Source organism: Solenopsis invicta, chromosome 2 (assembly GCF_016802725.1).
Source record: "Solenopsis invicta isolate M01_SB chromosome 2, UNIL_Sinv_3.0, whole genome shotgun sequence".
Taxonomy (NCBI): Eukaryota; Metazoa; Arthropoda; class Insecta; order Hymenoptera; family Formicidae; genus Solenopsis; species Solenopsis invicta.
In genome coordinates this window covers 10,514,452-10,538,870 of record NC_052665.1, presented here as the reverse complement: position 1 = coordinate 10,538,870, position 24,419 = coordinate 10,514,452, and the positions used below count along the sequence as shown (strand labels likewise).

General features: G+C 40.5%; 1 protein-coding gene across 4 annotated transcripts; it reads left to right on the top strand.

The window, feature by feature from the left end:
• Window positions 1-468: 468 nt before the first annotated feature.
• LOC105193655 (protein enabled) lies at window positions 469-24,236 on the top strand. Of its 4 annotated transcripts, XM_039445888.1 has the most exons (11): window positions 469-1,454; window positions 1,552-1,757; window positions 1,878-1,917; window positions 12,920-13,241; window positions 13,598-13,836; window positions 14,221-14,397; window positions 15,621-15,682; window positions 15,937-17,066; window positions 17,232-17,426; window positions 17,526-17,778; window positions 17,890-24,236. In XM_039445888.1, exons 4-11 carry the CDS (start codon window positions 12,954-12,956, stop codon window positions 17,916-17,918), a joined length of 2,373 nt encoding a protein of 790 aa, XP_039301822.1. In that variant the 5' UTR covers window positions 469-1,454; window positions 1,552-1,757; window positions 1,878-1,917; window positions 12,920-12,953; the 3' UTR covers window positions 17,919-24,236. The 4 variants fall into 4 exon arrangements, with proteins under 4 accessions (XP_039301822.1, XP_025991346.2, XP_025991344.2 ...); XM_026135561.2 differs by lacking the exons at window positions 469-1,454; window positions 1,552-1,757; window positions 1,878-1,917 and adding an exon at window positions 2,610-2,966; XM_026135559.2 differs by lacking the exons at window positions 469-1,454; window positions 1,552-1,757; window positions 1,878-1,917 and adding an exon at window positions 11,724-12,034.
• Window positions 24,237-24,419: the final 183 nt, after the last annotated feature.

The following is a 24,419-nucleotide window of genomic DNA, read 5'->3' as shown; positions in this document are numbered from 1 at the left end:
CCGCCGCCACCGCCGCTGCCGCCGCCACCACCGCTGCCGCCACTGCTGTTCGAGCGCACACGGATCGGGGGACTCGGGAGCACTCGGGAGCGCAGCGAGGAAAAAGGCGCGCACTCTTCGCGCTTAGAGTCGTATCGCGCAGACGACGTTCACTCGGACAGTTGCCGCGTATTATTGTCTATTTCCTCGCTACTTTTACGCCAGATAAATTCACGTGAGGCTCGCTACTGGCGACACGCGTCAAGATCCGCGCATCGCTTTTCACGATACTGCCTGACAGTCGTCGGTGTGTTGAGAAAGAGAGAGAGAGAGACAGACCGCTATCGTCGCGCGGGATGTGGCGACTTTCGTCAACTTGTCGTACGCATGATGAGTCGGTAAGGCCGTAACTTTCTTGTACGATGGAGATCAATCGTGGATTAAGGCGGGCTCTACAATGCCGATTGTACGATAGATGCGTTTATACTTTGGACGCTTACGCCTTACGCGCTGTAAGGTAGTAAGCGCTTATAAATATCAAATTTCATTTTTTTTGTTTATAAATATTAAACAAGAACAAATGATGTTTACAAGCGCTTTGATCGCAAAAGAGTGAACGCAGCCGATGTTTGTAACATACGTTGTTTACGACAGGTTACGCGCGAACCAATCAAATGAAAGAATGCATGGTTTTTTCTTTTTTGACTTGGTCGCAACTGGTCGTAACGTCGTAGAGCATCGTAACGCGCGACTGCATACCCGCTAATTCCGAAAAAATTTTTTAATACGACACATTAGAATTTGCGAGCAAGTGTCTCCGCTGACAATCAACGGCCAAAGGTGGCTATAAAGACACGATAGGCACAGTCAGTTTTGAGGCGCATGTGGTAAGTGTGGTAAGGCATACGTATACATACGCGTTACGATATGGCCGAGGCCCCTGACGCCCCTGACGCCCCTGACGCCCCTGACGCCACTCGCCACCCTGCCATCAGCCGTCACTGTCGCTAGCCGCCAGTGCTGCCACCTTAGCCATCTTAGTTTTTCTCCGCCGCTGCTCGAATGTGCTCGAATTCCTCGCGAATGCTGCGTGTGCCGGCCGGGTGCTACTTATCGTGTACGTTTCGAGTCGATTTGAAATTGTACATACGCAAATACGACGGTGAAAATGTTGAATGCGCTGAAAGCGGCCCGGATGATCGTTTTGATGCGCGATGTAGAAACAATTGCGAATCGCGATATCGCGCGTGCGCGCGCGCGCGCCGATCGTGTGCTCGCACGCCGCTTTCGTTCGAATATTAATTTCTTAAGATGCGTTATTCGCGCAGCGGTAGAATACGAAGAATGTCGAATATGAAACGTGTTTGAACGGAATCAAGTGCGTATCGCGCGGAATTCTCGCGTTAGGTGTGGCAGAGGTGCGCGCGATATATTTAATTCTCAACAATTTTCATCTACGGAGAATCGCCATCGATGTATGTATGTACAGTGTGCAGTCTTCGCGATCGAGTGAAACTTCAAGTCGAAAGTTTCGCGGAGTCGTGGAATCATTCTTTGTGTTATTCTTTCAAGGTGTCGTATAACTCGTCGTATATAACGTGTGTATGTCACGCGAACTTTCCGGTTATTAGTGTGCGAGTGATTAACACGACGAGTGATCGAATTGGAGCAGCAATGGCGCGAGACGCGATCCATGCACCGATTGTGAGAGGAGGAGGAGGAAGAGGAGGAGGCCGAGGCCTGGAAAGAGGCATCAGGCGCCGGCGGAACAACCATGGGTAAATATTTTATTACTGATTGTAATTTTTTAATTAAATATCTGTTTAATAACAAATACAAAATTGAATGCGTTTTATATAATTGTTTTAATTTGTATGTACTTATTTATAATGTTACAGATTAATGCAGTTTCAGCTCCGCTGTTGCGCATCAGTGTCGGTAAGTCTGAAATAGATTTATGTTTCTGCATTTGTAGAGAGAGAGAGAGAGAGAGAGAGAGAGAGAGAGAGAGAGAGAGAGAGAGAGAGAGAGAGAGAGAGAGAGAGAGAGAGAGAGAGAGAGAGAGAGAGCGAGAGAGAGCGAGAGAGAAGGCTGAGAGTGCCTACAGCTTTGATTTAGTTATGATTTAATTTTGAAGCGTCGACTCTGCATGTTCTACGGTCGAAACGTGGACGACCGTGGGCGAATTTTAAATTTGACGCTTCTCCCTCTTAGATATTTTGACGATGAAAGCTAATCGAAGCTTCTCTCGCTTCTCGGCCTCTCGGGAATTGTCGGAAATGTCGCGGGACTCGCGATTGTGCGCGATATAAACACAGATATATCGTTGTTAAAAAAGGAGAAGAGATGAGAGAAAGGGTCTCCATATTAGCTCTATTAGCGCGTAGCTGTCTCCCTCTGGTGACGAGCGTTGCAACTTGATTGCGGATAATCTGATTCGCGCGCGCGCGCATGCAACGCCAGGCCGGCCTAGTGGCCGGCAACGGCAATGGCAACAACAACGAGACGACTCGCGACGCCGCCAGGGGTGCCAGGGGTGCCAGGTGTGCCAGCCGCCAGCAGTCAGCACGCACTGCCATTAGCAGCGCGTCGTCTATACATTGGTGTGTGGTGTTCGTGGTGTCGCGCGTAGTAGTTGCGCCGGTTGCGCGTAGTTGGCCTCTAGGATACGCCAGTATACGCCATACGCCATACGCGTCGCGCACTGTACCACGTAGTATGTGTGTAGGTGAGCACGGTAGGGACTAGGGAGTAGGGAGAGTAGGAATTCGGAGTCGGCAATATGGCCGGCCAGATGTGCAGCGGCAGGGTGTCACGGTGGTGTTAGTGCCGCGCGCTAGACGTATTCTCGTTATTTATATGTCGAACTACCGCAAGTCTTGTCCGAATCTCGCGTGTTTTCATGGGCTCGGTGATATACTGTGCAGAAGCAGGAATACGGCTTGCATGAAGGCATAGCATACGCTCACCGGTCAAGCAAACATGAAGTGAGTAATGCAAACATCAATGCGAACGAGAGAGGAAGAGAGAGAGAGAGAGAGAGAGAGAGAGAGCGAGAGAGAGCGAGTATGTCCCAGAGCGGAATCGAAGGACCAAGGCGAGCGATCGATCACCCTCTGTGATTTTTAGTTGAATAACGTTTGAATTTGATTCCTGATCGCATTTCCCGTACTAGACGCTAACAACGGTCGACGCGCGGTGGTCGCGACGGCGGTCAATATCATCGGCCGATCATTTCGAACGCTTCGTAACTTGGATTATGCGTTACATCGCGAGTAAGTCTCGGCTTTTGTGGCTGTTGTATCGCGACGAAAAGAGGATCGATGACGCGTCGGAAGGCAGGCGGGCCGAGAGAACGAGAGAACGAGCGAGCGAGCGAGTGAGCGGGAGGGCGGGCAAGCAGGCAGGCAGGCAGGCAGGCAGGCAAGCGGGCGCGGACCGTTCTTTAAATCCCGACTCCGGAACGGGGAACAGCCTGGCTGGTTGCCTCCCGGCCCCAGGCCTCTCTCGCCTTTGCTTCTCGACGAGGAGAGTAAAGACCGGTAATGATTTTTGACAGCGCAGGTTTACGGTAGTAGCGTCGAAGGATGAGTCACGGCACGGCGCGGCGCGGCGCGACGCGACGCGAGTCGAAACGTGTTCTCGTCTTTGACGAAATTTTGGCGTAAAGGCGTGGTGACGACGGGGATTCGCGACCTTCGCGTCCGTTTCCTCGCGCCATCGCGTCTTCTCCCTTTGCGCGCGTGCAGCACGTCTGCCCAACGACGCGACGCGACGCGACGCGACGCGACGCATCATCTCGGAGTGCATCCGCTGTTACGGGCATCTTCCAACCCAGCAACCAGAAATAGTTGGAAGGGGTTCCAACTCACTTTTACTCGCTTGTCAAATTCACTCATCGTTATAATTGTTACTTGTTTCTTCGTTACGAGCGTTTGAGCAAAATTTATCGAAAAATGTACTCTCTCTCTCTCTCTCTCTCTCTCTTTTATATAAAAAATTTGTCGAAAAGCTCTACGCTTCGAGACAGAGGCGACTCGCGCAATCTCAACAATTTATTTTAATTCCGCTCATTCGTGCCGGATTGCGGATTGTCATTGTGTTTACCAGTCTGTCGCCTGTGTGGTGGTCTCGCGTGTCGCGTGACGCTCCAAAAATGCTAAGGTTCGAGATGTCGTGAGTAGGGCTTGTAGCCTGCGACCGCGATTTGGATTTTGCCCAGAAATATTTTTCAATATCAAATGCCAAACTATTTAGCGATTATAAGCAATTTGATTTACTTCTTACGCACACTTTTATAACGTTTCGTGCAAGATAATTCGGTGCAAGTTTATTGATTTTAATTCGATATCTCGGTTAACGAAACAGATCGCTTATTAAAGAGCTACTAAAGAAATAGCTGACACTGTCCTTTAGTTTTGCACGTGTTGCCACGTTATTCACGTGTTTTAAACAGATGATTTTAAATAAACGTCTTACACGTATAAAACATATTTTCTCTTTCAATAAACTCATTTAATAAACTGGCATCGCACAGAGCATCGCATTTGCAATCTTGCCTATTGTGCCTGCCGTAATGACTAGCGTGATTTCGTAATTACAACCATGCTCAGCTAGTATTGTGGTATTATGTACCGAACTCGGCGAAAAAATCTTGTGTCTTGTCTTTGAAAAATATCGCACGTGCGCGGTGCGATTAAAAAATTTATCTAATACCAATGTTTGCTTAAAATAATATTACATACAGCCGCGTATGAAAATGAGAGAAATATTATTATATATAAAAGTATCATTCGTTAACGATCAAGTGTTCTGATTTTGTCATGCGAGATACGAATCGAACGCTTTTCGCCGAAAAGGCGAAAATCCACGATAACTCGATTCGGATAATCCCGAGGGGGAATTCACAACCCAAAATTTTGTACACCAATGCCGATTTTTGGCATTGCTGTAAAACACTGCCGACATTTTTGTACACTGCCGACAATGCTTATTGTTAGTCAATGCCTACAATGCCGTCAATCCTATATTAAAATTAAGGCAATGCCATGCAATTATGAACACTACCGCGTGCCCATTATCATACGCCAATGCCTGCACAAGAATTCTAAAGCTTTCCCGAAGTATTCAAAAATTTTTGTGCTCAACCCCATGATCGAAAAACCGACTCTGAAGTGAGCTCACCACTCCCCAACCACTGACGACAATGCCGTCAATATTATAGGTCACTGCTTACTTTTTTCGACAGTCCACTGCCGAAATTTTGTACACCAATGCCGGCTGTGAATTTCCCCTCGGATAATCCTTTTCTTCCGATACATGACTCATCTTTCCGTTGTAGTGAATCTTTTCGTACACAATATAACATTTCATGGTAAGATATTATTGACGATTTGAAGAATGTCTTAACATTACAATCTCTTGAATCGAACGAGAGATGAAATTTTATTATTATTTTTATCTCTCTGTGTGACTTTTTCATTTTCTGTACTGTAGTTGTACTGTGTTTTTTTAATTCCTCCCATTTTTCTATAAGACTAGAAAGAAGAAAATTTTGATTTAATTCTTTCTAGTTTTGCTGAGAAAATTCGAAAATCCGAAAATCCGAAAATCCGAGCTATTATAGATGTGTACTGATGTGTAATTGAATTTCTCAATCGTCTCGAATTACTAGAAATATAATTAAAAGTCTACGACTTAAATTTTGATATAAAAGAAAATATCTCGTGCCAAGTAAGTACACGCGTTACTATACGACGAGTCTCGTAAAAAGTGTCTCGTGATTATAATCTCAGTGATTATAAACTCTCTTCGGTCACCAGCGAGTAGGCTTATCGAGCGTGCGAGACGAAAAGTCACAGCGCGGCGAAGGCCGCGCGAGCGACTTCCGCTCAATTTCACGTCATTCCGTCTTGTTTTCGCGGGGGCGCGGAGGCGCGGAGGCGCGGAGGCGCGGAGGCGCGAAGGCGGTGGCGGTGGCGAGGGCGAGGAGCGTCCTCGTCCTCCTCGCGGGCTCGCCCTCATCTTCACGTCCGCGTCCTCCCTTTCGCGGGGATTCTCCAGCATTCCGGTACTAGCACGTCCGCGCGTCCTCGATATACGCATGTATCGTACAATATTTCCAAATAGATCCAAATAATATCACACCCCATATTTACATACACACATACTTATTCGAATATACGGCATTCTCTTTAACAATCTTGATCCGATGGTCAATTCGCGATGGCCAGGTCAAAGCTTTCCGAATCGAAAGCGTAGTGAGATTATTTCCGCGAAACTATGTAAAAACTACGTAAATGTGGGCCAAGATGTTTAACGTCAGGATTGATCGAATCGATATTTTTTTTACAACTAAATTAAGTTGATGCTAATGGCTTATAAAATTAATTTAGTTATTTGTTGAAAAGTTGTACGAATGAAAATCAAACTTTAATTAAGGCTGCGTTGAGAAACATCACACCCGAGTGCCTCCACATCGCGTATCGTCGAATAATCAAGGATAAAATGATAAAATGATAATGTTTCCAAACGCAGTCCAAATTAAAAGTTAATTTTGATAATATAATTTTGATATATATGTTAAATTAGTGTATTGTAATATATTGTAATGTTTTAAAATTAGTTTACTCTAAATTAGAAAAAAAAATAAACAATTACAATATGGATCATCCGATAAATTTTCTATTTCATTTCTAGATAAAATTGGATAGATATGAAACAACAGAGATATATGTAATATTGTTTTTTTTCTTTTTTTTCTTTTTTTATTCTTTTACATAAGTCAATTTTTAACTTGGCGAAAAAAGTTGGCAAGTTAAAGTTTATTTGTTTTAATAATAACTAGTTGAAATAAAAAATTTACTTATTTAAAATTAAAGTTAACTTCGAATTTCGTTTGATATTGAGAATGAAAAATCAACACGGTGGCTTTCTATAAAATTCTTGTCAAGGCAAACTCAATTTCACGTCGTTCGTTCACGACTCATTCGATTGGCGATGAAACACCCTATATACCTGCCGGAAATGTTGCGTTTTGTGCATCAGGGAGTACGATGATCCGGCGCGTTTTGTGCCGGGGATTCGACATGTGTGCACGCGTGATACACGAGTACGTACGTATACGCTACACGCGATCGCTATCTCTCCTACCGAGGAGAGAACAAACCATCGTATCGTATCCCACTGCTGTCATTTGCTAAACCGTGGGTAAAGCTGTGCGTAATGGCTTTCAATTTCATCTTCAATAACCAAGCTTAATTAATTTTAATGTCGTGTGATATGGTACAGATTGCTCGAGTAACCCACTTTTACCCTCGCTTAATCAACTTGGAGATTCCAAGAGGAGAGAGGGAGAGAGGGAGAGAGAGAGAGAGAGAGAGAGAGAGAGAGAGAGAGAGAGAGAGAGAGAGAGAGAGAGAGTGCTTTGATCGATAGGTACATACATCATATACCTATATCGCATGTATTGCAAAAACGCATAAATACTGGATATAAATCAAAAGTTAAATAATCAATTTTGCACATTTATAATTTCAACCTATATAATTATACTTATTATACATAAGAACACAAATGTTTTAATAATAACGAAAGAATTTCAAATTTCGCTCATTCTCCAAGTGGCTATCTTCACTATACACATTGAGTTATATGCATACATGTATGCATGGGATACAGGATGCAACGTGACAACTCTCGATACACAGCGTCCTAACACGTAGGTACATATGTATAACTCGAAGGTTGCACGCTCCTTTGTTAAATTTCCATTGTCGCGCTTATTGTATTGCACTTTGCACCGCCGCGACAGTCGAGAAAGATTTTTCCATGGCCACTTTCTTACGCACCCTTGCCGAGAGAGAGAGAGAGAGAGAGAGAGAGAGAGAGAGAGAGAGAGACGCGCTTCTTTACATCGCACACGTTATTTACGTTTTTATCCCTTTTATTCTGTAATATAAAAGTATAAATATATTCTTTTGGAATATTGCTTCTTCTAAGATCTCTCTTTGAAAATTGCTCTTTCTTGGAAAATTAATTTTTTATTAGATGCTTTCACTTGTCGCGCGCGACTCTTTTTATATATTATAATTTATCCTTGGTAAATTTGATGAATGTAATCGAAAGATTAGGAAAACCTATTTAAGAGTTGGCCAATAAAGTAGTTGGCTTTTGCCATGCTACTGACTCGAAGGTTCAGAATCCGTGTCATCGGAGAGTTTTTTTTCAAGATTACGGTAGCGTCGTCGTCGTCGTCGTCGTCGTCGTTGTCGAGATGCCGAATCGTGAAAAATTCTACAACGTTTACTACAGTAGCTGTATGTTGAAATTGAAAGAAATTGGATTCCGGATTACATGTATATATATACGCGAGATGACCGACGAGACATTAGGAGATGCCTGTAAAGCAACGCTACTCGCTTGACTTTTTTTACTCATCTAATTAAGGTTGACGCATGGCTACTTACCTTAGCCATATGCTACTTTCGATGACGGTATTCGTTTCATCGAGGTGAAACAACGATGAAGCCACATGTGTTTCTTTGGGAGTAAAAAGTATTGCTTTATTCCAACAAAATTAAATCGCGCGCGCGTAAATCAATTTCAAAGAAATAAATGCTCACTAAACTGTGTCCGATATAGTTAGAAAATAACATAATAGAGCTATAATTTAAAGACGTAAAATAATTTGTAATATTTCATCGAAAGCCTATGTCAATTTCCCCCTTATCAGGGTCTGACGTGTCGCCCGGATTTTGTTCCGATAAGGCTCGCTGAAAATGTCACGTCGATGCTCGACAGAGTTCCGTCTAAACGTTTTCTTTCGATAAGAGATAAGCAGCGGCAGCGGCAGCGTGCGAGTCCGAGCCGAGCTGTGAAAATTAATAGAGGTCTCACGATCAGACTCCAATGGTAATATAAACCAACCAGCTAATGATAAAAGCGAAACGTCGGTCGTCGTAATGCGTCGTAATGCTCACTCGTGCGATGTTACAAAGTGAAAGAATAAATTCGATATCCAATGTTGCGTTCGTCACTGCTTCCTCTCTCGCTTCCTCACTTGCACTCGCTCGGAATACACCTTTCTCAATTCTCTCTATCTTGCGCGATGTTACAAAGTGTAACGTAGTAATAAGATAAAAGTGAATCGTTGATTTCTGGCTGCATCATACATACTCTCGTATTAGATGCTGTTCGTTTATAGAGCTTTGTGAACGAAAACTAACCAAGTGTTCGAAATGTATTTTATTATTGAGATTTTCCCCAAACAGAGATAAGCTAAAATAAATTTTATGATAAGAGAGCTATTATAAAAGCTCCCTTGTAATACAATAAAGATGGGGATGGAGTTTCACTCATTAGACGAGGTCTTGTTTCTTTAGTTTATTAACACGGGTCATCGGGTGTTTAAGCTCCAGGTCAAAGAAAAAAAGAAAGAAAAAAAATGGTTTAAGCTCCAAGATAATAGATCAAGTTTTTACCTGATACAATGCAATGAGATAATAAAAGCGCGACGATGAAAAAAATCCTGTTGACGTACAATTGCCATTAAATACGTATCCAAACCATACAGTTTACTTATAAGTATTATTTAGGCTTTAGTAGAAGAAATGTAAATAAAAATAAGGTTTGCAAGTTTCTTTTCAATTGTATTTATTCCGAATTATCAAGTCTAAAGTTTCAACGAGGTTCAAGAATTTCCCAAGAATGACGGTGACAGTTTCAGCGATTCAGAGGAAGTTTTTCAACATACAAATTTGTATTTGTATCTCGTTCTTCTTTGCGATTTTGTCACGTTTCGCTGGGAGTCCAATCGCGATACTCGTCCGCGGATGGTCAACAACGAGATACAATTATAGATGGAACAGTGGTAATTGTTTCATTCGACATTTGGTGAAAGGTTGACGCTTCCCTCAACTAACTACTAAAATTCAGTAATCTGGAAATACCAGCGAGAAGCTTTGTTCGCTGAAGCGTCGTATCGTTGCGACGCAGTCGTGATTGAGATTTATGGTTGTTTTACACCATGCGAAAAGTAGCTAAGGCAGCATGCCCTGCTCCGAAACGCATTTGTTCCACTTTTCACGTAATACATGGTGTTCTCAAACAGTCCGCCGATGGCTACTACAGCAGCTAACGGAAAGAGGGAGGAGAGAAAGAATCTCAATGATGTTACTTCCGACTGCTGATACAATACCTACCCGCCGTTCGCGCTTTATGCTCTGAAAGTTTCGACGTTCGTGTAAGAGCATGATAAATCCGTGCGCGCGATCGGGAACGTGACGAATCGCGGCGATTCCGAAAGAAAGATACAAGAAAGTGCATTATTGTGCATTTCGTTCCTATAATAAGTAATGAGCAAATGTATTACGCTTGAAAAGCTTTGAGAAGATTATGCAAAAAGTAAAATGATGAGACATAGTATTATTATTAGTATCAGTAGTAGTAATAGTAGTGGTAGTAGTATTAGTGGTAGTAATTGTAGTAGTAGTAGTAGTAGTAGTAGTAGTAGTAGTAATGGGAACGGGTGAGCCGACCCAACGATCAGTAGCCGACCCAACATCATTCTCGTCGAAACATACAGGTCCTTCCTCTGTGATCCCCGCTAAAGGTTACGCGAATTTCAAAATCCGTATCCGTATATACGGAATGCGTGCGATGCGTGCATGGGTCGCGACCATCAATTCGCAATCTCTGAAACGACTCGCGAGTCCGTCACTCTTATACACAGACTCTTACACATGACAGATCCTCCCTTGATGCAGTTGATACGACATATAGAGCAAAAAGGAGAGAGATTCACGGACAATCGGTCAGTTAATTAATTATGTCTGTTTAAAGACATTTATCGATATTCTCTATTCTCTCTATTCTTACTCTTTTGTAGAAAACGTATCTATACAGTAGAGCTGACACAACGATATTTAACTCGAACGGCATGACGCGCCCTTAAACCGGTAATTGTCGTACGCAAGGCCGGTCTCTGACCCACATACGCTGTCGCCGCGGTCGCGTCGACAGCTGATTGACAAAATTACCGAATGCCTCTCGATCGATCTCGATCACCGCGACGCGGCGACGCAACCTTTAGGACTGCGGAGATTAGATTGCTGAAATTATAATAGAGAGAGAGAGAGGAGAAAATGATCGCGACATCTCTTTCCTTCTTTTCTCCGACACTTGGCTTTTCCTCAATCTAATCAATCTATTTTCGAAAATGATCGATTTGGCTGATTTATCTTTAATCTATCCACCGTTCATTTGCGTTAGGTTCGTGCAACGCAATCGTCCTCGAAACGCGAAACGCGAAACGCGAAACGCGAAACGTGAAAGGCTAACCGCGACGGACGTTGCGGCCGATTGGGCGTCGCGCGCGTTATCACTCTGTCTGACCGTGCACATACCATACGCGTAGCGTAGCACACAGTAGCAACAACGGCAGCAGGATAGTCGAGGAAGTGGCGGTATCTCGAACCACATCCTACCTCGTCCTGTTCCCGTTTTGCGGGAACGGAGACTGCCTCTTGTCAGTTGAGTGAAAGCGACAGCGAGCACACGAACCTCTTACCTCTTCCCTCTTCCGCGCTCGAATATCGCGGATCGAATCGCAAACGTTTCGTTACAGCGTGCGCAAGCTGTGCGTTTACAACATCTTGTTCCGTTTCCGGTTATGATTGTACCGGCTACGCGGTATTCCTGATCGAATGGTGATCGATACGATAAAAATGACGAGTTATCCTTAGCGAGAAGCAGAAGAAGAAGAAGAAGAAGAAGAAGAAAAAGGAGCAGCAGCAGCAGCAGCAGCTCTCTTCGCGATGTGGGGCTCTCGCCGCGAGAGCGTTTCCTCTTCCCTCTTCAAAACCGGCAGGACGACGAGATGGTCCTTCGAGGATTACTCGCGCGAGAATCAGACGCAAAGTCGAGGCACGTTCGCCAGGATGTGCTCTTCCGTAACGATGGGAGAAGATTCCGCGTCGCAGCAGCGTGTGAATGTGCAACAGCGTACGAGCTATCGCCAGCAACCATCTTCTTGGCAACCAGATAGCCGTTCGTGGTACACGACGCACGTCAATTTTCTCCTTCGTCCTTCTTCGCCTTCTCGCCCACTATCGCGATATTTTCTAAGACTCGATTGTTTCTTTATAAACGACGCGACGCGACGCGACGCGCGACGTTTATAAATCTGAAGGATATCTGAGCAATATTTTCAAGATACCTTTTTGGTACGCTCATGTGTCCGGTTATCCGGTTTCATGCGTGTATAGAGTGATACGCGCAGTTTTGCGTTGTTCGTTGGAAAGCGGCTTACCATATATCTATACAAAGCGTTATATATCAGAAATATTATTAACACAAATATAAAGTAGAGAGATATTTGTCTTATATATCTATAACATAAATATTATAAATCGAAGAAAATGTATAATCTAATGTTTCGTCGATTCGCATTGCGATTATGCGATTATGCGATTATGCGATATTATTAACTTTCTCGCATGAGCAAATGAAAAAAAGTGATAACGGCCCGATAGACATGCGCCGCATGTACCGCCTACGATTCAGCACGATGCAACATTACTCGTACTTATCCCCTTCTCCTCTTCTAAGGGGATGATAAACGGAGAGGTTTATTTTATTGACTCTTTAGATAAGAACTTTGATTTGCGCACACACATGCGCACACACAAATATATTTTCATCGCTTTACATTCTCCTAATCTTTAATTCTTTTTGCTCTTACATCTACAATTAAATCGATTGAAAAATATACATCACTAACAATGTGACACTTGTCAACATAGAGATAAAACGATTCTCATTTTCCCCTTTCCCGTTGAGCTGTAACGTAACGAAGAGGACGAAAGAACGTGAAAGATTTGTGAAGAGAATTGCGAATCAATTGACTAAAAGGCAAAAACTAATATTTTATTATTTACAGCGAAGTGAGCATATCATCCGCCCGTGCGTCGGTGATGGTATACGACGACGTGAACAAGAAATGGATACCAAGTGGCAGCTCGTCCGGCCTGTCCAAGGTCCAGCTCTATCACCATCAGGTGAACAATACGTTCCGCGTGGTCGGTAGGAAGCTGCAGGACCACGAGATTGTTATCAACTGCGCGATTCTTAAGGGACTCAAGTACAATCAGGCCACGGTCACGTTTCACCAGTGGCGAGATAACAAGCAAGTCTACGGGCTCAACTTTTCCAGTAAAGACGACGCCGATGCCTTCGCTCGGGCGATGCTCCAGGCACTCGATGTAATTTATAACATTTCTTTCATCTTGTTACAATTAACTCCAACTTACTATCTCGGATCATTTATTTGGATTTGTACGTTTAGTATCGTCAAGTTGTTACGACGATTTAAAATCGTAACTTGATATAACTTTTATTCGAGTCATCTCTTGGGAATGCCATTAGTTAGAAATAAAACAAAAAACTTGGCAATAAAAAACCAACGTTTGTTAACGTTAATCGTGGGACATTGATTTCAGTCTTGATTTCACTCTCAATTACAATTGCCGACTGCTTTTTAGGTGCTGTGGCAATTGGATATATCATTGTTAATTAGCTTCTAATTACATATATGACGTTTTATTGTGATGTTGCGTAGGTGCTGAGCAATGGTAGCAACATATCAAGAAGTCTCGCTTCGACAACTACCACGACTACTCAACAGCAAACCGCCTATCAACAGCAGCAGCAGCAGCAGCAGCAGCAGCCACAACAGCAGCCACAACAGCAGCCACAACAGCAGCCACAACAGCAGCCACAACAGCAGCCACAGCAGCAGCAGCAGCAACAGCAGCAGAGTCAGGCAATCGCACAGTATGAGGAGGATATGGGATACAGGTGAGCATCGTTCATTTTCTTTTTATTTTGTTTTCGCTTGTAAACGATGTACAGCGTGCAATTATTTTTACGAGTTGTAATACAGCGCACACAATGAGAGTTTAGACGATTCATGTCACATCTTCAAACGTAATGTAGGCAATTTTATTTATATTTTTTTTTTTCCATTAAAAATGTTTTCATTAAATACAACAAAGCAGTGTGGAGTCGCCATTGAACGAGGCAGTTTTGATGTTCGCACACGATGTGATCGTTATTCAGGATGATATATATAAAAGCGCAAAGTTTGTAGGGTGACAACTTATTTTACGGACATATGGACCCATTTCAATTTCCCCATCGTTCACCTAAAGCGAGTCACACATCTGTCCTGACTGGTTGCAGTCAAGGTCGTAACGCGCGGATCTCCTTGTCCCTGAGCCATCTGCCTACAGGAGGCCAGACGGCCCTGCCCGTGGGCTCTGCCACCACAACCCCCGAGCACCACGTGACCGTTAGTGGTGCTGTTGGCACCATTCAAACGGGCTGTGCGCGTGGCTCACCGGGCGATGGACACACGAGGTGACCTTCCCGTCCTTTTAATCCATAATAACCTGAATTTCTTTATTAATTGTCAAAGCAGTTCTTTTACGTAACATGTCGTTTTAATAATAACGTCATGTAGAAAGGTGTGAATATCTGTCGAGGAGTAATGTATACGATTTACGCATTGAAAATTTTGCTTTTATAAAAAAATTTTTCTAAAATATATCGTTTTAGTTGGTATTGTTATGCCATAAGACAGCATTAGGTTAATATGGGTTAAAGGTCATGCAGATCTATCTAGGACTCCTGATTTCCTGTAGTAGAGATCGCGGACATTAACCATGAGGCTAAGAGTAGCGTTCTCACCCTTTTTCCTCCTTCCCTTCCTCTTTTGTACAGTTCCTGAAGGGTTTTGCAATTTGGCACTTATTATCAACTAACTTTTTTCTCTACTTTCTTTTTCCTCTTTTTCACATGGTAAATCTATGATGAGAAACTCCAGCTACCCTGAAAACGAGGATAAACGTTCACGTAAAGATATTTACGCGATGTCGAAAATAAAATCGCAGAGATTAAGCGGAAGAATTTACTCCGTCTGTTGCACCCTGTGTCTCTCGAAATAACTCGAATACAGCGACCAAGCTCGATATTTTTTTCTTTAATTTTCCACGAAAGGAATGGGGGGGGAGACGGTTTTTATAAAATTCAAGGTTCTTGACAATTTCGATATTTAAAACAAATAAGGCCTGAATATACAAACAAAGCAGGGATAAGAAAACAAGTTACATTTACAGCTATATTTAAATGGATTTTATATGGAAAGTATCTTGCGCTATATGATGAAAATAATTAGATTAATATCTTTTTTAGGTCCTTCTTGTATAAATTGATATCAATGTCAAACTTTTTAACAGTTTTTAACATAGGATAAGATTATTCTTCTACCAATGAAACACACACGCACACACATACACACACACGTATACATATTGTATAGCGAAATAGGAAATAATCTTTGTAGTGCAGTAATACTTAGCTTGTAGCGTACAACATAATTAAATTTACTCCGTGCGTGATTTTTTTCTCCTTGTGTCAATATTGAAATATTTTAAGCCAGTGAAAGTGAATTTATAGTATAATCTATACACAGGATTATGGTATAGATGATTTATGTATTAGTTGGCTGTTTCTACGCTTTACATTAATTATGCATCGATAAAAAATCATTTTGAAACTAATTTCAATTTCTATCTATGCAGAACCATGACTAGAGAAGACGTGGCAATAATTCAGGAACGTAGAATGTCTCAGCAAAGTCAAGGTATTATATTTACATTTCTAGCACAAAAAATGTTACACACACACGTGCGCGCGCGCCCGCGCACACATATCAGTATTTTATATATACATTGGTTGTTTCAAGTTGATTCACAAGTTCCATTTTACCTAATAAAATTAGATATCATGGATGATATTAGTTTGTTAAAAGAAATAATTTATTAATTATGTCTCTTTTTCTTTCTAACAGAACTTATTTATGAACCAACACAACAATAAAAGTTAATTTCTTTGCAGCAACTGCAAGTTCCAATCCTATATCACCTAGCTGCCCATCTGCTGCACAGCAACAGCAACAGCAGCAGCAGCAGCAGCAGCAGCAACAATCCGGGCATCACCGAACCTCATCGGCGCCGCCGGCGCCACAGCCGCCTCAGCAACCACAACAATCAGTCCTGCAAGGTGTCGGCGGCATGGTTCCAATCGTTCCTCAAATGTCGGCTGGACCGGGAGTCGGTCCCCCGGTACCACCGCCTCAGCCACCGATTGCACCTCCCGCCCCACCATGCCCGCCAACAATGATGAATTTTGGCTCGTCCGCGACACCGGCGCCACCGATGATGATGAATCAATATGCACAATCACCGTCATCTCAGTCGAACCTCGCGAATCAGCAGTCTCAGTGCCAGTCTGTCTACGTTACTAATCAGGCAAATCAGTATGGTGCCGCGTCTGCAGGTAATCAGTACGCGGGCGTCACTGTTCCTAATAGTGGCAGCGGTACCGGAAGCGGTGCGGTCTCTGTCGTAGGCCAGAGTCCGAATCAATTTCCGCCGTCCGGCAGTCAGAATAACTTTTACGGTACTAATAGTCAGACGAGCAATTACACTACTGGTGGACAAGTTAATACAGGTCAATATAGCCAATCGGTTGGCAGTCAAGCCGCACAGTACAGCAGCAGTAGTGTTAATCAGTATGGAAGTAATAGTTCAATAAATCAGTATGCTGCTGGTCCATCGCCCAGTTCGAGTCAATACGTGGTCGCGCAACCTGGTCAACCACAGTATGGCATCCAGGCTCAAGCACAGTACGGTAACACCGGTCAGGTACAAGCAGCTGCCACAGCGAGTTCGACGAATCCATATGGGACACCGTCAAATTCGGTGAATCAGTACACTACTGGCGGACATCACACGGTCAGCGCTAATGCTTACGCTCCTATTGCTAGTGGTGGTCCACCGCCGCCTCCGATGGTATCGCTTGGCGGACCTGTGGCACCGCCTCCGCCACCACCGCCGCCTGTACCTAACGCTAACAGTTCTACCGCCACCACTAGTTCCGGCTCATCCGTCGGTTCTTCGAATGATCCTCCACCTGATACCAACTCATTAGCCGCTGCCCTTCAAGCACGTCTTAAAAAGAAACAGGTAATTCTTTTTCTTTTTTATTTTAATCTTTTAATGAGATAAAATTGTCATCTGTTTGCAGAGCTGCGATGTTACGTCAAATTAATTTGTTTTATATGTGTGAAAATAAAAACGTGCAAATGAGATAATAAAAAAATTATTATTTTTCCTTTTTTTCTTGAATAGCAACAGTCGCAACCAGTAGAGAACAGCGGCTCGAGTACCAGTAGTAGTGGCAGTGGTAGCGGCGGAGGAGGCGGCAATTATGGCACTTTAGGAAGAGGTGGAGGTGGCGGAATGGCTTCCATGATGGATGAAATGGCCAAGACATTAGCGCGCCGACGGGCTGCCGCTGAGAAGAAACAACCCGAACAACCACCGGTATTCATAAACGTTCATTGTGCAACTTGGTCACTTGGAGTTGAAAAATCAGCAGCAGGGGAGGAAGGAGGGTACCGTGCTAACTGAATTTTTTTGTAGGAACCGGAAAGTTCGCCAGACAAGAAGTCTTGGGACAAGAACAATGCATCGAATAACAAGTTCTCCAACGGCGCCGAATCACCGAAATCTGTACGCAAGAGATTTGGTTCGGCTTCAGAGGATACTCTTCTCAAAGTAAACGGTGTCAATGATGGAACATCGCTCACTGCGCAAGAGATGGAGGCCTTCAAAGTGGAGATAATTAAAGAAGTGCGGAAAGAATTTCAAAAGATGAAGCAAGAAATAATCGATGGTATGATCTGCGCAACTGATATTACTGCAACTGTGCAAAAATCTTTAGCGATTTAAAAGATGTAAATGCAAAAATCCATGCTTTATGTAATGTTATATTTTATATTTTCAGCCGTAAGAACAGAACTGAATAAGAGATAAAGAAGATTATAAAAAAAGAGATGAAAGATATAAAACCGAGCTCTCGAAAGCGAAAGGAATGAGACGATACAAAAAAAAGTTCAGGAGAGTAATGTGACTAAGTTGCTCGATATCAAAGCAGTATCACATATTGAGAACCACATACAGGTTTTTACAACATATTTACGAGAATGTAATATAATTACATTCATGTATATCGAACATTTATATGTAAGTAAATTAATCTTAGTGTCTTAAGTGACCGTAATCTTTTCGTTATTTGCTACATAACAATCGTAACAAAACGTTGAATCTATTGAGTTTCATTTAATTTATTTTGCAGGGAAATTTTTTTTTTTTGTTTTGTTTTGTTTTATACACGTATAAAAAATTGCAAGAAACCCTTACTTATTTTGAGCGAGAGAAATATTTCAGTGAGAATATAAAATAAATATACGTACAATGAAATACTATTTGCTTTGTAATTTAAAGGGATATCGATAAAGACCAAAAAATGGTGTACTATTTATAGTATAAATGATATGGATTTCTATAATATTTTATAAATATTTATTATAATGTTCTCATTTCTCTCTCGTTCTCTCTCTTTCTCTCTCTCTTTCTCTTTCTCTCCCTTCCTCCACCTTCTCTCCCCTCTCCCACTTATCTTCTCTCACCTTCGCTATTCCATTCCATTCCATTCCATTCTTTTCCCCTTTCTTTTTTTCTCAATAAGTTTGGCCGATCAAATAAGAAATTTTGTAATTACCGTTAATATTAATTGATCAAATACAAACTTATTACGAGTTTCAGTGCGAAAATTATTTATTTTCCAAGAAGAAACTCAATTATTTCAACGTTCGAGTTACGCGTCGTATATTTTTATTGCACATGATTAGGCAGAATTTCTCAAGTGTGTTGAAATATTTTTTTACATAAAACCGATCTCATCGTAAATCATATTCTATGTAGAATTCTTTCATCAATGACGTGGCATGTGTTTTGTTAACATTTTTCATTTTTGTCTTTTATTTGATCGACACACGATGTCGTACGCTGCCATTTTAATTTATTCAAAGGACGTTGTCAATTTCTATCGTGACGCGTATCAATCTTTGAAAATATAACAGGTGAATACATTCCAAGAACATATATCTCGTCCCCCGACGCGCTAATCTCTTAGACATGTTGGACGTTGTAAATAGCAATAATGACGATAGACGGATGCCACGATCGTTGATTGTGAAATTCTCGAGAACATTGCGCTTAAACGATATATAGTTAAGAAATTTCCGTGTTAATCCATTTTTGGATGTCGAATATCTAAATTGCGATTCACGTTTTTCGCATGTTTAATACGACGAGTCGTTTTCCAAGGAAACTACTGTCGTACATTGAAGATATTGTTGCACATTAAAGATACTTTTGGGTTGGTTAAAAATTTCCTTGAAATCTGGTATTTATAGTTTCATAGCTTCTCTTACGATTAGTAATTATCTAATTATTTTATTCAGCTTGCTTTTAACGAACAAACAAATCTATTTATTAGACAATTTGGTTTGGTCGCATGCACGAATAATTTGAATATACGTATGATAAATAGTTTTCTTTTTTGCATTATCTTCTATTGACATTTATCTATACCCTCGACACATACGAATGTTATCGTATCTAAATTTTTACGCGAAAAATCCTGGCTTTCTTTCATCACTCAATCAATTTAATACAATCAATTAGAATGCGATATGTAATTACGCTTAATATTAGCGTAATATTGTAATTACGCTTAATTTTATTATTATCGCAAACGATTATTATTATTATTACTAGTAACATATTTTCTATTTTATCGAAACAATCGCGTAAAATTATACTGGCTACTGGCTATTGGCGACTAACATCTGTGGAAAATTACGCGCAATAAAAAAAGAACAATCCAACTGGTAATTTAAAAGATTTTTTTCAATATAATTTAATATTAAAAATATACATGTGTAATACAAATTTGTTTCTTACAAGAATCAATATTTATTGTTAGATAGGAGAAGGAACAATCTTTTGTCACACAATTCGACATTGATTACACTGAGCCTTTTTATCTGACACCAATCGGTCAATTTTCTACAAGTGCTTCATCAATGGTAAAACATTGACCACGAGTAATGTGGAGAGTAACGTACATCTATCTATTTCTTATCGTAAAAGCCACTTTGTACCCGAATTTTCGTTGGTAGTCGTTTACCAATTCACGGTAAAACTTGGAAGGCTGAATTTTACACCGTTTTTTATTACGCAATGTTTTATTGCGCTTTATTACATACAATTTTATTACATTGGCACGCTAGTTTACGATAAGCGTAATCGTAAGAACTCTTGATAATCATTCCGAAGGAATTAGAGAAAAGACAGTTTCTAGTCGAATTATCGGAGTGAGAAATATAATTTCGCAAGGAAAGATATCAAATTTTGACAGCAAGCATTGATAAATCATATATGTAGATGCCTTATTTTTAAATCACATAAATGTCATATATATATATATATATATATATATATATATATATATATAAAATTTATCACTTACGATATTTCAGCAGTTATCTCTTTTTTACATTTTCATTTAAATATTTATTTAATTATGATGTTTTATTTCATACGTATTATATTTGATACGCGTGTGGCGTATTTAACATTTATTTCTATCCTGTGTACCTCTTCGAGAAAATGATTTTTGCGATAATAAGTTTGATGGCGCGCGTTGCCGATATATCCCCCGAGATGGATCGAACGTTTTGATCGGTAATCGAGAGATAACGCGTATGCAATTTACAAATGCACTGTCGAGTGCGCGCAATTGTCTTTTTATATAGATACAAAATATTTATACTACTTTCCTATCTTCTTTATTTCTCGAGGCATTCCTGTCTGCCCCTTTTTACTACTATACATATTTTATACTTGATCTTTGTACATATAAATTCATCTAGCGTGGGAATCTTCCATTACAATGTGTATTTATTTTATTCATCTTTTCTCTGTCTTCTTTCTTTTTCTCAAGTGAAGCTATCACAATGTGCGAGAGAAGAAGAAAATGTGAAAATATTAACACGAAGAACAAGGTTTTTTAACTATTTCGAATGTTCCTCTAGCTGCGACTTCAGAGCTCGTTCTCTTATGCTGTTGTACGCTTTTCTTTTCTATTTCTGCTTTTTTACTTTCCTCTTGTTTCTTTTCTCCTTACCTCTTTTCCGATATACAAGATGTTTTACGTAATCCACCCTCTTGTAATTATAATGGCAAAATCGTTCAAATTTCGAGACGATTTTTCCTCAACTTTTGAGAAAGAAAAACTGTCGTTTGTTACTTCTTTAATATTTAATGTTAAACATCGTGATAATTAAAATGTCCCAAGTTAATTTTATTTACATAAATTAAATCTATAGTTAAAGAGAAAGACAAAAGCAAGAGAGAGAGAGAGAGAGAGAGAGAGAGAGAGAGAGAGAGAAATATACTATGTATTATAAGTAAAAATAAATTATATATAGATATACATATATAAAATAGAGGAATATTTTTAAATAAAGATATATATATACTATTATATTTATATTATATTTATTATATGCTTCTCTCTATAAAGCTTAATTCGGGAAAAGTTTTTTATTTTTAATCGTTCTCGAATCGTAACTCGAATAATATACACGAGAAGTATATTGACATGTCGATAGTTTTTTTTTTTTTTTTTTTTTTCTTGAGGAAGGATCTACTCGAAATTGTGCTCGTAGAAAGGGGGTTGTTAAAATTAAACACAGTCATCGTAAAACATCGTGTATATTTACGACAGCTATGCGTTGATAATTCTTTCGCTTCTTTTCTTCCTTTTTCACGCTGTTGTTTGCCATTCTCGTTAATCTAACACATTTTTATCGCGTCATTAGAGTCTACACGATGTTTGCGACTACGCATTATCAAAGTTGCGATATTATGCAGAAGCATATTAGTCGCAAATACTTTTTTGCACGTAGCCACAGTATATTGAGTATTAATAGTGGAACTATAATTTTCATATCATAGTAGTCTTAACGCGAGTATTAAGTGTGTTTTTGTGTTAAGATTGATAAAGTTATTTAATGAGAGCGGGCCGAGAAGGGGTTGGGATAATAACGTGGAGGACGGTGATAAAAAGGGTTGTCGCGACCAAAGCCAATGAGAGAAGCACTGCGTATCGCCAAGTTAAAATGTCAACGCGATCGAATGCACAAACGACTCTAAATTCGACACGTTTAAGACGAGTGAGACCAACGACGGAAATCTTTAATGATTTATTTATTAATAATTAATTTAAGTGGTGGTTATAAAATTGCATTATTTCATCCATCTCTTTCAAATTTTCAATAAGCGATCATTCTAAAAGCTAAGATTCTACATTTGTATATTTTTCATCATATTCTAGATTGTGTTCTGTTTCCTCGCGTCTTTATTAAGAATTATTCTTAATTATCTTTTTATTTTTTTAAGCGATAATAAAAATATACAAATTATAAAAAGAATTAACGACTAAACACAATAACAGTGAGATTAAAGATTAATATTTCGTCACTAAGAAATAATTTCGTTGACATAAGCAGTTGTAATTAGTGCGTAACAATTGGTGTGTAACATCCATTTGTTACCAATCGTCGCTGGCTTCACTCGTGTAAGTGAAAATGTTGGTGTTTAAGCTGTGTTTAGAAAAGTGCGTGCCGAATGACTGCGAATTAACATATGTAAACATTAATTAGTAAGCTGTGTCGTAAGTATCACGATATCGCAAAGAATTCTACCTTCCATGGTATCCTTAATACTTTTAAACGTCGCTTCGTCCTGCCTTCGATATACAAGTGATACGTGAAAAAATTGCAAGCGCGCGCGCGCGCGCACACACACACACACACACACACACACACACACACACACCACTCGTAACATGTGTGAGAGAGGGGGGTGGAGAGAGAGAGAGAGAGAGAGAGAGAGAGAGAGAGAGAGAGAGAGAGAGAGAGAGAGAGAACATGAATTGGGACGAGCGACTTGCACGCGATACATGTGGTTTTTCTAGTTTAACGATCAAACGCATATTCAGATAAAATTTCTGAATCATCGATATTCCAATAAAATTCGCGCAAGACGAAAAGTGAATAATAATTAAAAAAAAAAAAAAGCGACTTTTGTCATTGTTGTAAGATAAAATACGCCGATAATTACCCGAATACAAAGCGTAATCATACGAGACGCAAATGGATGGCGTCGAAACTGTCTAGCTTTTACGTAAGAGAGAAGAGAACTGTTTGAAATCGATATAAATAAGGTTTGGATTTCGATGATAGAGGTACGTGAAAGCGATCTCTATGTTTACTCTCGGCATGGAAAGAATGGAACGATGGGTCTGTGTGACGTTGAGTACATTTTTGCAGTATCGAACGTTGAACTCGACGAGTTTAAAATTATTACTGCCGAAAAGCACGCTGCACGTGCGAGGATACATTATGCGAATCATAAGTCGCCGTTGTTGGCATGCCGAACTTTACCTCGAATTGTGATATGTTGTGCTGAATGATCGCGTGTGAATCAAACAGCGTCCGTCAACAGCCATCGACTGCCAAATCCTCGAGATTTCTCTCATTCCTCGCAGCGTGCGTTAGGATTCGGAAGGGGAGCTTACGGGCGAGAGAGCGAGAGAGCGAGAGAGCGAGGGAGCAGCTCGTCGTTGTATAAATCAGCGCCTTTTTTACAAACATCTTTTTAAATTCTTTTAACGAGAGGCCGGGAGAATCTACGAGTACGATTCGTACTCGCTAACTTGTTGTTGATTATCTACATCGATCTTATTCGGTGCTGAGGAGGAATCTGACGGGGATATGAATCTTTTCAATCTTTTTATGACGCACACTTTTATCATTTCCTCGAGATTGTGAACCTAAATATTTCTCTATCTCTTCCTGTTTTGTTTTTTTTTCTTTTTTTTTCTTTTTTACGAATAATTTATTTTTCTCGCACAAACGGAAGAGCTAAATCACATGAACTGCGTAATGATGCGCGAGCACCGAAAGAGTTGCGGACGATTTACTTTTTTGAAAGTGGACGAGACGAGCTCAAGGTTAATGTAATATTTTAAGTGAATGAGATAAAAAGAGAGCGAAAAAAACTACTTTGTATCGAAAGATACGTTCTTTTAATTGTAACGTAAGCGCGAAATACAGCGAGCACCGAATATGGCTACTACTTCGTTTCATAAGACGTATCTTGAAAATATTTGTATGTAAATGAATGATAAAACAATAAAAAGAGTATACGCTGTACAAATCTTCTTCCTCGTTTTACATAATTTAATTCAATTTTTATTGTGCAAGAAATTATAGAATTATAGAAAGAAATTACAACAAACGTAAAATATCGCAACCATACACGGAAATATAACTTTTTCTTCTGTTGAAATCATTGAAATCAGAAGCAGATTTCAAGTTTACGTGTTTTTATACTCGTGTG